Source organism: Halyomorpha halys, unplaced genomic scaffold (assembly GCF_000696795.3).
Source record: "Halyomorpha halys isolate HHAL.00 unplaced genomic scaffold, Hhal_1.1 Scaffold881.1, whole genome shotgun sequence".
Taxonomy (NCBI): domain Eukaryota; kingdom Metazoa; phylum Arthropoda; class Insecta; order Hemiptera; family Pentatomidae; genus Halyomorpha; species Halyomorpha halys.
In genome coordinates this window covers 240,572-255,355 of record NW_027105124.1, presented here as the reverse complement: position 1 = coordinate 255,355, position 14,784 = coordinate 240,572, and the positions used below count along the sequence as shown (strand labels likewise).

Sequence of the window (14,784 nt, the reverse complement as noted above, 5' to 3'; positions counted from 1 at the left end):
CAAATTAATAATAAAACATTAAATTATATTATTTAAAAAAAATATATATAAATGAGTGAGCTAGAACAATTAAAACTCTAGAACTAGAACAATTAAAACCTCCTTTTTATAAAATGTTACATGAGTAGATTACGATATTTTATATCTCTATTATAAATTAAATAATTATAAACAAAACGTAAATGTTTTCTGTTGATGGTTTATCCCAGGCAAAATAATTTTAATTCACAGATATTTGAATTTATCACCACATAAAATAAATGCGTGGGTAATTAATGTTTATACATCAATTTCCATAACTAATTAAAGATCTGCTAAGCATCCAGCGAATTTGGAACTGCAAAAGAGAGAAAAATCGTGTCTGTTTTGTTTCAATTACTAATAAATAACAATTTAAGAATTTGAAGGATGATAAGTTAATTTATTATTTTCAAATATGAGTCATCAGTGTCAAAATGAAATTATTCAATACAACTATTAATTCATTTGATAAAACTAATTGATTTATTGATATTAAAAGATAGGACAACCAATACTGTGGAAACAGATAGGTTATTTTCATCGTTTTTCCCTTCATAAGTTAAAAACAACCTAATTGTTCATGCGTAGAAAACGTTTAACCTTATCTTTAACAAAGCAAATAAATAATAATTTTCAACAGCAAATATTTCTGAAGTGTTGACAACTGTTATCGACAATCGATTTGATACGGGAATAATGTATACTCTAAAAAGAGAAAAAAAAAACAAGCGCTCCAGTAATATTAAATATTTATTTCAATCAATAACTTACATTTCTGCATGTTTTATCGATATTGGAATATTCAGTTTAGTCTTTGTTTTTTAATTTTTTATATATTGGGTTTGAAAATTAAATGTTCTACAATAACATTTATATCAATTTTAATTATCATTATAAATACTTAGTTAAAAACACTAATTCTGCTAAACATTTTCAATAATTATATCAAAAATGTATTATTTATTACGAATATTTATTAATTTTTTTATTTTAGACAGACTATATCGAGGGTGAATGACAGAAGAGACAAACCAATATAGTAGTGTGAGTTGAACTTGGAGTCATGTGATGTTAAAAACTTCGGGAAAAGTTCTATGATGATTTTATTAAAGAATAACAGCTTATTCTGTTAGAATAACAGTCAGTTAGAAGCATATCCAATCATATGCTTAAACTTAAAAAGGCTCTAATTTTTAAGTCAAAGCAATTAGTAATTAGTGAAATTATTATCTTTTACAAATATTAATTTTGATAATAATAGAACAAAATACACCACTTTTGCTCTCACGGCTCTTATATCACAAGAAAGAACAATAATGTATAAGCCATAATATAAATGTATCAATGTTGAAATCAAATATTTAAAAAAAAATTCATTTCTGTCCTTAAGTCGTTGTTTAAGTTGTTGTTGTTTAAAGGCATAAACCTTTTATCATCGCTCACACGCACGCACACAAATCTAAAAGAGGAACGTGAATCATGTAAATGTAAAAATTAATAATAAATGAAATTAAAAAAAAGTTAAAATCGAAGAGGAGCACTAATTTAGAAAGAAGGCGATGGGCTATTAAAAATTTAAGCACTAATGTAACTTTAGCTTGCTCATCTCTGAGAGCTTCTGACAAATTTGGGGTCAGTCCCATCCTGTTTATTTTTGGCAAATAGTGAGTACATTCTTCAAAAATATGTTTTATCGTGAGAATGGACTGACAATGTTGGCACGTTGGAGGTGGCAGTTTTCTGATCAGGTGAGAGTGCGTAAGAAGAGTATGACCTATTCTCAAGCGGGCCAGAGCAACTTCCTCTCTGAAACAGCTGCGGTAGGATGTCGACAATGGTTTTATTGATCTTTTTATTTCTTTTAATTTCTTCAGAGAGCTTTTATCCCACATGAGCAGCCATATTTTCAATATTTTTATTTTAAGAGGTCTACTGAGTTTTGATGGAGCGTGAGTGCCTCTCTGGCAGCTTTGTCTGCAAGCTCGTTGCCTACAATGCCAATGTGGCTTGGGGCCCATATGAAATTAATGGACTTACCTTGTTATGATATTTTAGGAGAAAAAATTGTATTCTAACAATATCTCTTGATGAGTGGATGTTCGGAATACATGTTTCTCAAACTTTTTGGAGAGCTCAACAAATCTGAGATTATATAACAACAGGGGTAGTGTAAGACTCCAACGGGAGTCTTGGGCCGACGTAAGAAAAGGAAAAAAAAATCTGAGATTATTCCAATTATCTTTTATTTATTAATATTGAAGTTATTGAAAGGCAAAAAATGGAGGGCTGATGATATTGTGTGGAGTTCGGCGGTATATATTGAACATAACTTAAGTAATTTAAATTTGTGAGTTGAAGAGCGTGTAACGAGAAATGAGGCGGTTGAGTTGTCTGATTTGGAATCATTAGTGTATATCAAAAAATGTTCCGGAATATTTTCTAGAAGACGTGGCATCCGTTCTTTTTACTCGACAGATGTGGTGTTATTTTTGTGCATAAATCCTTAAGTATTTTTATGACTTGTAGATCAGGTGAGCTTTAAAAATTTTATTACCAATAATAGCCATTGAATTTATTCATGTGATTGGATCTTAATATTATCTAATCATTTAAGCAGTAATAATGAGTATTAAACAATATTCTTACCAATCTCCTAATGCATAAGACGGTTTCGTCTTTAAAAAAAAAAAAAAAAAAAAAAAAAAAAAAAAAAAAAAAAAACTATTGAATGAATGAATTTTAATATATTTATAAGTTCTTCATGGTAAAAGCATCAATCCACTTCCTTTTTTATGTTATTATTTTTTCTGACTTGATCGGTTAATGCTTGGCCGGTTAACATGGGATCTACATAAACAGTATAGAAGATCTATATATAAGAAGGGAATTAACAACAATTTTTCTTTTGTTTTTGCAAGTGCCCTGAAAAATACGATTCATTCTCGATCACATAAATGTATGATAGTATTTTCAACATTTTGATGAATTCGGCTATATATATTTGTATGATTAGCTTTAAAATAAAAATATAGCTCGTAGTTTTTAGAAAAATATGACTAAAGTCTACGTGAAATATCCTGAAATAGATTTTTCATCTACTTCTACTAACAGTACAACAACTACTAATAAAACAATTTATTAAAAACAAAATTACAATTTAAAAATTTTAATTACTTAAAACTTTAATTAAAGGAATGTATATATTTCTTTTTAACGAAAACTAACAATAATAATTGTGTAATTATTATAAAACTTCCTTTTTTAAAACCTATTATTCACATGCTCCGGAGCTCTCCCCAGACCTTACGATTTGATTCATCTTAAATTTATTATTTCTTCCTCCTAAAAGCAAATTAATCAATAAATGTTATTTTTTAGATTGTTAGAATATTATACATTTTAATGAATTATTTTCAAAGGGGTTTCCTGTTCCGATTTATAATTTTATTGTTTAGCTGGAATTAAACTTTGAACTAATCCTTATTCACTATCTTAAAAATTAATTAAAGTATTATTAAAAACCTCTGAATGTGTCTTGATTATCATCTAATGGAACTAAAAATTCATGATAGTAAAATAAAGAATTTCTTTTTACCCCAAAGTAGTGCATGTGCAAACTCTTTTATTTTGATGTGGAACCCAATTAAATTTTAACTAACAAAAGTTTTTCTAGCTTTATTTTCCGTTTCGATAGAATTTTTTTTATTTATTTAATGTAATTTACAACTGTACAAAATAATACAATAAGTTAAATATGTTGTATGTTTCATATACACTTGAAAATCTTGAGAAGGAACCACCCATCGGTGGTACTTCAAACATTAAATTAGAAGGTCCCGTGGCCATCTTCTTTTCAGACGCCTCGGAGGATTATCAGGGATTGTTAAGGATGAAATATTAAGAATTAATGGGTTAGAATGGTTAAAGAGTTTGGAATGAAAAGACACATATTTGTTTTGGGCCAATTCTGGAACGAATGGGATGTTAAGGTCTTTGTGAATGAGTTTATTTGTAACGTAATAAGGAGCATCAAGGATTTTACTTAGGATTTTTTTGTGATCTTTATTCCAGCATTTTTTATTTTTTCAAAGTTTTCCTCTAATACTAAAGAGAATAACCTCAGACGTGAAAAATATAGAATTAATTATAAAAGTAATTTTAGTCGACCGTTAGCCTTCATAAAATAAAATTCGTTTTTTAAAAGTAATTTTAAATAACAAAAAACAAAAAAAAACCTTCGTGAAACCGTATATGTATAATAAAAAAGTACAACTTCCTTTGATTCTTACCGATTACGAATTGTAACCATTCTTGGCATATTCCGATAACTAACTGTTTGCCTTACTCAAGCGTGCTTCCATTACTTTCTATTAAATTATTATGATCTAATTACTTATAGCAAATATGTGTAATTATCTTATTTATTCTATATGAATCCTTTATCTTTCGGCTTAGCTGTCAGATATTAATGCATTATAGGATATACAGTTTTATTAATCCCCTTTTGGAAAAACTTGTGTTGAAGTCTTTCAAGATTTTCAATGTCGTCAAGTTTCGTGATTTAATAGGTATAAGGAAATCTTATCTGGAAACATAGACATTTCCGGCAAACATATGTTTATAATGTTTGATATACTGCGTATTTATTTGATAATTTATGTGTTCTAGTCTCTTATTTACATGGCATATTATGAATATTAATTTAATTTTTTACCTCTTTTTTGTAATTTATTAGTTTATACATTTATCTTCAGATCTTTTGCTTTCAAGGTTACAGTTATTATTAAGAAGTGGGGGTAATTTTAAGCATTTAATTATAAAAGTTGGACAATCATAGTTTTTTTCTTCCCTGTTGTTTAAAATAAATTCAGTAAATTATCCAAAAAGGGTACAGGTTTTGTTTCTATTATCGGATAATATATATTTCTATAAAGTCTTAAATAAGTAACTAGTAAGGAATGCTGAACTTCTTATAATCAAACTCCTACTGCTTTCTCAGTAAAGCATCTTTATTTATAGAGATAAAATTTGAAAATGTATGCACTAGGGCCATACTTTAATTAAAAACCGCAAGCACGAATAGGATTCATCCAGCATTCCTAGAATAATTGAACTTATATGTCTCGAATTTAAAAATAGATTATGACATAAATTGTTAAAATGATCGATTTGGAGTTGACGCTACATTTTAAACTGACCTCCACAACCCCGCAAACAACGTAACCAAGTCCAAATCGGTCTTGGTAACGATATAAATATCGAAAATATACATTATTTTGAGATAGTAGTAAGTAACAATTGATATATTGATATCGCCAAAAATATTGATAATTAGGCACACATCGGGCTCATATATTATAGAAAAATAACCGTATAAGAATTGATATAAATATTTATATTGAAATCGATATTAGTGTTGATATTAGAATGGGTACTATTATTGGAATCGTTATTAATTTATATTTTGAAATGGTGAGTTATATCGAGTTGAGAATCAATACTAATATCGATATTCGAGTAGATATTACTACATATAGGTAAATCTCTGTAATTTTTCTGATAATAATAATAATTCTGTATTAATTTTTCAAATGAGCCTTTTCAAACATACAATTATAGCGAGTAGTTGGGTCGATGTACGACATGTCACAATCACACAAGAGAAGATCATAACACAAAAAAAGTCAATCCTTCCCCGACGGGGCGCGACTGTCCTAAATCACTTTTGAAATATTAGCTTAAAATGGGAAGAGGAGACTTTAAGATAGTTTAATCGAGCAATATTTAAAAAGCGCCTGAAATCGAAAACGGCATGAAATCAATTAATTAACCCGAAAATTCGATACCGATACCACCAATTGTTCCCTAAAACATCTGTCTAGTGACACCAGCCCAAACCCAAATCTACCAAACAGTCTTGACACGAACTACTCCTGTGTGAAACGCAACCAAGGAATTTGCCCCTCGTGCGAAAGCACTTTATGCAACATGCTTTTCAGCCTGTTCTTGTGATCCTTCATTGGCTTTGATGGACGATGACTCCGAATTATTTCTGTCCCCACACATTTCAACTTCATGTCTGACCCCTTTTTGAATTTTATTTTGAGGATAAAAGGTCCTATTTTGATTTATATTCATAACCATAATATGCGAATTCCGCATTTTGACTTTTTTTGGTTTTTATACCTAAATAAATTATAAGAAATGTTTTAAATTTATTCTATTTTTTCCCTAATTGTCTACATCCTCAAGATGATCGGTAATTTTTGGTTTAATTAAATGAGGCGATTTAGGGACTTTACGAATTTTTGCCTATCAGGCTCTGAGTATCTGAGTTTATTATGGTAACTAATAAACCCATGTGGAATTTGGAAGTGTATAAATTTCCAAAGCATCAGTAATCGTCTGATTGGTTGGACTTGGTTATGTTCAAACCAGGAAAACTAGACTGTTGTGTGTCGCTTGTCAGATGTTCAACTGTTGTGACAGATTTAGTGTCGAAACCAGTACTTGCAATGAAGAGACTGTATAGTTTCGAACAAAATAGCTCGGAATGTGGTTAATGATAGTCGATACTACTCAAAGAATGTCATCAATGTCATAAAAAAATCCATTCTTATTGAAGCAGTTTGCTATTTTTAGTTTTTCTCCAGTTTTTTTTTTCTTTATTTTCTGTTTTTAGCTTCCATTAGCCCTATGACATTGAAGAACGTTGTAATTTGCATGATCTTGTTCGACAATAATAAAGAGAGCTGACTATAGAATTCAATGAAAAAATACCACATAGCCTTTCTTTTAAAATTTTTAAAATATAATGAAATATAGAAAATAAAATTATCGGTAAATATTTCCTACTTCAAATAACTATGAAATAGAGTAACTTAGTTGAATTTAAATTTAGTTGTATCAATTTAATCGTCCCTATGAAAAATTATTATTATAAATATCTTTTTAGTTAATATTTTTGAACTATCCATTTTTTAAAATTCATTGTTATTGTCATTAGGGTATACGTTCGCATTGGCTTTTGATTTTGAAAATTTTTTAGTTAAAAATATGTATTATTGTTTTCATTATTTAATCCTTGATAATATAATTATCAAGGATTTGTAAGATAGAATATGTTATGTGGTATTTTAAAATATTAATGGAAAGAAAAAAAAATGTGGTTAATAAAATATGTGCAGTGAGGGCTGAAGAGGTGTTAAATTGTTTGGTAGCATTATTTTGGCTATAACTCTACAATAATTATAGTAATTCATAAGAGTTTAGTAGAATTATGAAGGCATTTATCAGTTCTTTATAGTGACAAAACTATTGAATGTTTGCTCATAGGTGAAAAAATCTAAATATACCTGAAGTAAAGAAATGTTAACAAGGTAACAAGGTCACAACGTTTTGATTTTTTTATTTATTTTATTTTTTTCATTTTCATTTGAACTAAAATAAAGTTGTGTCACTTTTCATGTGTTATTGAAAATAGTGCCACAATTTTTCAGTTCCGTAATTTAAAGTGGAAAACAAGTATTTCCATTTAAAAAGAAAATTTTATTAGTCGTAGTAACCTACGACTAATTCAGTATTCTTCACGTTTATAAAATATTTGTTTCTTAGAAATAAATTAAAAACAAAAAAAAGTTTTTTTTTGGTATATGAAATGTTTAATGTTCATAAAATCGATTACTTTAGGATCTGCAACTTTTTCTAAGGTCTCATTTTTTCAAAGGTAGAAAGACTTATTTACCAAAGAGAATGTAGTATTGAGAACAATTTTTATTGAGTAAAATAACAATCTGACTTACTTAAGTAGACTGGAAATAGATATTAGAGAGTACACTATATTTACAAAAATATTAATAACTTAACTATCAACCAAATAATCATTATTAAAAAATTATGAAAAAAAAATTAATCATATAGTTAAATAAAGTAAAATAAGCATATTCATTTCTTTGAATGAATGCAGCCTGAAGAGTTCTGAACTCAGGTTGTCTCCCATCTCCTACATGTGGAGGAAAAATCGAGACTCCAGGTTATCTTGGAGCTTCTTTCTCTATCACACTAGTGGTATTAAAGCCTGTGGGGACTATAGGCAAGGAACTTAAGACTTGATTGGAAAATATGGCCATTGCCAGAACTCCTGTAGTATTATTTACAAGTATCTTTGGCACTGCTGTTTTAACCTTCGGATAGGATTGGAGGGAAGAGTGAAACTGGATGGAGTGCTAAATTATTAAGATGATGAAATCTGGATAAAAAAAAGTTAAAAAGGAATATCAAGATCATTTCGGTTATAGTTTCTTAGTGTGGAGCATTAACTATTGTCGAACGGATTATGGCTAAATGGATTGAATATGTCTGATTTTAGAAAATTTATTTCTTCGCCATAGTTTGGATCATTACGTCGAGTAGTTTTTAGTATTGTCTTACAAATTTATCATTTGTTGTTAAATGATAGCTGAGATTTATCTAGAATGATGTGAAATAGATTTTATTCCATAAGCAAAATCGAATAAAGAGTTAAAACAAACTTATACTTATATACTTCAATTTTATTATTATTCTAACTATATTATTGACAAATACATTAGTATGCCAACCTCATAGAACATAATACTTTTTTTTAATTTTCTCCATATTATAGAAGTATATCGAGCAATTTAGAATCGGCTAAAGCTTAAAAGCTCTCATTCCATAGAAACTTGGGAGATTTATTGGTTTGATTTACAACTAGATGCCGTAAGGAAACCTCGCTTTCAAGTTTGCTATAATTGATCAATGAATCACAGTTAATTGCAATGGATTTATGTTTGCTCAGGCCAGTTAGTTTTTTCCTAGTAATTATCAATAATGAACTACTACCATTATAATACAGCTCATTGAATCTATTACTGTTTTTTTTTACTAACTACATCGCAATCCTGTGGTATTGCTTGTTTAATTTAATGGTAAGGAAACAATGCCAAGCGTTCAACTGGTATTTTACCATTGTCCTTTCTCGCAATATCTCATTTATATGCTGTTTTGTATGTAAGCGAGTTAGCACATAGAGGAATAGATAAAGAAATTTATCAGAGCACAGAGTAAGTAAATAATTATCGAAAGATAATACAATCTCTTAAGGAAAATTAAAACCGATTTTAGACCATATAGAAAAATAGATAAAATCCATCTTGATGTATTTTTAATGCAATAATTATTTATCATTTCAGCAATATAAGAATCTGATTTTACCACTTAAAATATTATTTATTTGGATTATTATTGATAATTGGGTAAATATAATTTTGTTAGCTAGTAAAAATATATTCGATTTTTAACAAATTAATAAAAACAAATCGTAATCCCTTCTCAGACAAATGAATTCTTAGAAGATATATTTTATCCTGCAGCCGGTTATGAAGTTCTTCTTTTTGTGAAACAAGTCTTTAAAAGATGCAATTAGTCAGTGCAGTTTAGACCAAACAGTAATCAGCTATTACAAATGTTGTCTAAAAAAAAAAAAAAAAGTAACTGCGACAGCTCGGCCTTCAGATTCACTAAAATAAAGAATATTTTTGATGTATGAAGACAAAATAGCCCCTCTTATTATTGACGTCAGGAGTTTGTTTTCGAATTACTCGTTTATTTTCGAGTATTTCGTATATTCGTTAATTCCGAATATAATTGAACTAATTATATCCAAGATGTGACCGAAATAAAAATAATGAATCGTTTTATGAAAAAGTTAAATATCAATCATTAACTGTTCCCGTCTTATCATGCTTCAGTGCAGTAACATGTTGCAGTGCGTGTGAGGGACCAGCTAATTTGATGAACAAATATTTTTAAAAAATCTTCAATTGTGTTAAAAATGCTTTACTACTTAATATTATGTTAATCCGTATCAATTATAAACATTCATTGAATACTGTGTTAATCATTACTTTTTTGATTTATTTATTTATTTTTTAAATACTTTTCTTTATTGATAGATATTACAATCTGTCACACAGTTGTGGGAAATAGGTTATAGTGATGAATGATCTCATACATACTAAAATAAAATAAAATAAATAAATGAATGAAAAAAAAAATCTCTTAAAATATATACAAACAGTAGAATAAACAAAATAAACATAATCACACTATGTGTATGAAAAAATAAAAATAAAAAATAATATAATCTCTTGTCACATTTACACTCTAATATAGAATATTTACACAATCGACCAGAGGATCCCTGAGCCCACTCTATTCCCAACGTATGAGGGGTAGAGCAGAGCTCAAGAGATCCCAGCGCATCCCTCTCGCCGCATCACTGGTAGTGAGCCATTGGAGGCTGAGCAAGTGCGCTAAAGTAGCAAACACTCAACTTTTTTGTTTTATTAATGACTCATATAAGAAAATGACATAGTAAGTTAAATGATGACTAAATTATTGCCGATAATTAAAAGAACAGATTTTGTAAAATTCTGTATAACTCAATATCCAAATAGTACTAATGATAATAATAAAATTTAAATGTAAATTTAAAACTAATAAAAATTACTAGTAACTAGATTCTTCTCACAGGAAATATTCTTAAAATAAAACAAAGAGGTCCATAAAGTTGTCGTTTCATCCAAACTTATTCGTGTTTCTATCTCATTAACAGCATGGAAGTCCTTAGTAAGTCATAATTATATAAAAGTAACTATTTATTTCTTTAAATTTCTCAAAATCTAATGGAGTTTAGTAATGTTTTTATTAATAGTTTTTAAAATATGATTTTGTTAATTGTATGAAAAATAATTAGGTAAGTTTTTTAAAAATCACTTGGATTCATATTCGCTAGTTTTTTCTGATCTAAACACTGTGTTAAAGTTGTCATTAGGAATAGAAATGTTGGATGATTATATCGGTTTGTTACTTGAACATGTTAATGGATTAAAATTGACGGATTTGTTTTGTTTATCTTTGTTTGTTTGTTTATTTATTGTTATACATTACCTTTTTATTGTAATAAATAGTTAAGTATGTTAAAAAGCTTTTTTCCGCATGACCGTGGTAGCTGGCCATAACCGGAATTATACGCTGTGAAGGTCTCAAAGTTTTAAATTATACTGTGTCGAATTAATATCAGACATTAAAAACTGATCCAGATTATGATAATTTATATAATTTACTGTTGTTTTTGTTTCAATAACTGTTTGAAATTTTTCTTCTTTTTTTTTAACTGCCTAATCTTACTTTTAAAGGTTTAAAGTTAATCTGGTTATTACAAGTAATATCCGACTCATTGTAAATATTACCTATCATAGCTATATTCGATATCTTTATCCTAAATCACTGAAATATTTTCAATATATTCAATATTTTTGTTAGCGAAGGATATTTCTAAGCAAAGATAAAATTACTTACTAATTGTAGATATAAGAGGTTTGATTAGAATGTGATAACTAATCTAAACTGATCTATTAGCGATTGCTTTTGGTTTTGCGTCATAAACTTTGAAGGAGCTACATATTTTTGGGCATGAATTGCCGGGAGCCATTGTAAGGGAGTGTGTTAAGGCATTATCTTAGTAATCTTGAAATTACTCGATTCAAGCCTCGGTGGGTTAACAATTATTTCGGTGCGACCTCGCTGACTAAAACTTCCCAATCTGGTTAAATTAGGTTGGTCTATTAATGAGTAACTCTTCTCCTCCACTTTTACGCCAGAGATGAAGAAGTAGGGAATGAAAAAAAGTCATCAATTGCTTAGATATAAAAAAAAATCTTAAGAACCTCTATTAATTTTGTTATTAATCTACGAGTTACTTATCCATTAGTTAAGTATTGAGGTGAGATGTATTGTTTCTTGTTTGCGTTTGCCCGGTCCGGTCATGTTGTTCTCATTCCTGATATCTCTACATTATTAGATCGATTAATCGTTAATGGGTAAATTCTATATTTTTGGAATCTATCAACATATTAATCATTTTGTTTTCAACTTCTTTATTTTTTTTTTAATATTTCGAAATTCATACCTGTAATTTACTGCTCAACATAGTTAAATGATCGGACCATTAAGCCTCAGTTTTTCGCAGAAGAACGTTATAACAGGCAGTACCTCATTTTTTATAAAAATACGCCCCACAGAAATCTTTAATTTGAGGAGAAGATGATCGAGAGTGCGGTTAGAAATGATACACAAATAAGTAAAATACAGACTAAAAACAGTGTAACAAGAAATTTAGATAATGGGCAGAACAAGAAACTACAATGAGATAAATCATAATATGGCATGAGAAAGAATAATATACGTCAATGTGTGTGAAAAAACAATATAATGATAAAATAGAAATAAAGAAAAAGAATATTGCATCACGGATAAGATAACAAATATTGAAAATGTAAAAATAGAATAATTTTGTAAATTAATCTTTTTCTACATTTTATTTATATATTATTTTAAGTTAGCTTATAATAATTAATTGTTGGATATATTTATTTCCAGTATGCCGGAGAGTGTGATAAAGGACGACATCGGGGATGTTCAGCCTTTCTTAGATATCAAACACGTACCGGATGAGGTTATTGAATATGCAAGGGTCCGCCTGGGTGAAACTCCAGACAAGCGGACTGAGTTGCTAGAAGATCTCCGAGAAATGATATACCGTGAGTAAACTATTTCTATGCTATTTTTTACTTTTATAATAAAAAGTAAATATGTTATGTTATTAGAGTGATATTTATACTTTATATTTAGAACTAAATGTACCGTAAAATGTTTTCATATAAAATAAATGCATCGGACGATGTTTGACTTCCCTTTCATTGTACAATCATATTTTGCAAGATGCATATGAATTAACAAAAAAAATTCATTAATTCTGTTTTTTATGAGCTCAATAATAATTACGAGGTAACTAATTGTTAAAATTATAAATAATATTATGTATTAAAATATTATTAATATTAATAGTAATTTTAAGAATTATAAATAATCAGAAGCATCTAAAGATATTTTTCCTTTCACGCTAGTAAGCATAAAAAAATCTTTATATTCTAAAGTTACTATAATTTGGTTATTATTAGCACATTAAAAAATTTTTTTTTTTTAAAAAAGTAACTACCAATCATCATATCAAAGTCTCAACATTCATCTCCCAGTTCTTCTACTTTTAATCTATTAAATCATTGAATACAAGTCTTAAGGAAATAAATTTTTAATAGCCGCATTCAGTGTGATTTTTTACGTAAATATCTAGTGCATAAGAAAGCATAAAGATCATATATTTTATGTCAAGTAGACTGCAATAAATATTTTATAATATAAGCAGTTTATTTCGAATGTGGCGTAAGTCAACTTATGTTCTAGTCGCTATATTAAAGGGTTTGCAATGGATTAAATTTATATATACTGTTGGCAGATTAATCAGTAGAATAATTTTTTAGGGTTTCTAAGGTCATAGTAAGGTCCTTCAGTGCCCTTGGCAATTTTTATAAAGCTGCTCATTACAATACCCGAGGGAGGGTAGTGGTTCTGACCAAGTTTTTAAAATATCTGTAAACTTTTTTATTGTTTTTAAAATAAAAAACCCTGTTATTATCAAAACCTAAACCTCGATTTGGAAATGAACTACGCGTTGAGTCTATAAAAACGAGGAATTTAGCGCCCTCTTTGTATGTGCGCCTTTGACAGGGGCACATCTCCCACCGCCGAACCTGACCTGTTTAAAAGTATCAGATTTATCATCTCAATTAGTATAATTAACATTATTTAAAAAATAATTGGCAATGGATGTACTTATGCCACTTACTAAATCAATTAAATGACGTTTTCAATTCCGTTGAAAGCATAAGTAAAATAAAAAACCTTTTGAAATAAAAAAAAAATAATAATAAATCCAAAAGCAAATTTATTAGATCATATATCATCCTTATATTCCTTGTATTCATTCTTCTGACTTTATTTCTTCTGTTTTTTCTATCCGTGTACATTAATAATGTTTTTTTAAATATAGAATTTCTTCTCTTCTATTGTGTAAAGTATCATTAACTGTTTACCTAATTTTAATATTTTCTTTAATTTTCTATACTGTTTACTTTTTATTTTAAAATTATTTTCAAATTGAATGTACTTAACTGTCAATCCCCACTCCTCCCAATATAAACGGTTCACTCTGTCTTTGACTTTGGTCAAACAGATACATTTTAATTTTCTTCCTTTATTCTCTATTTTATTCTTATCCCCCTTTTTTCATCTCTTAGTTTGAACTTTCTTTTATGTCCCTTCTTATTATCTGTTATTATTTCCGTTTCCATTTATTATCTATAACCTTTTATTTTTCTGATTTAATTTAATTTTTACTTTTCATTGTATACCCTTTTAACTTTGCATTTACTTTCTACTTATGTTACATGTTTGTATCTTTTTTAGCCCTGATGAAGCCCTGCAACGTGGGGCGAAACGTTAGCTCAATTAGAATTATTACTAGGGATCAATTTTACCTGACCATGATATCTGCGATTCCTTACTAACTATAGATTTTACTAGACATTTCTGGCCAAAACAAGCCATTTTCATTTCACATATTTTAAAATATTTGGCCTTTTTTACAATTTTTTTGTAAATAATATATTTTCTAAAATATTTGTCATTTTTAACATATTTTTAGGGATTTCATCCAGAATCACATATTTCTTTAAATTATTTGTTCAATTGTAAATACATTTTTCGCAGCAACAACGTAAAATTCAAGAGAACGCTAGAAACTTAAAAGTGAAATTTATCATTTATCATAAATAGTGCGTA

The 14,784-nt window shown here is 28.3% G+C and overlaps 1 protein-coding gene across 4 annotated transcripts in view; it reads left to right on the top strand.

Annotated features, from left to right (window-relative positions):
* Positions 1-14,784, top strand: part of LOC106686817 (alpha-tocopherol transfer protein) — a 191,309-nt gene that overhangs the window by 118,870 nt on the left and 57,655 nt on the right. For all 4 annotated transcript variants that reach the window (XM_014430364.2, XM_014430365.3, XM_014430363.2 and 1 more), the window contains one exon: positions 12,484-12,644. In XM_014430364.2, the coding sequence (XP_014285850.1) occupies positions 12,484-12,644 (161 nt within the window). The remainder of the gene's footprint in view (positions 1-12,483; positions 12,645-14,784) is intronic.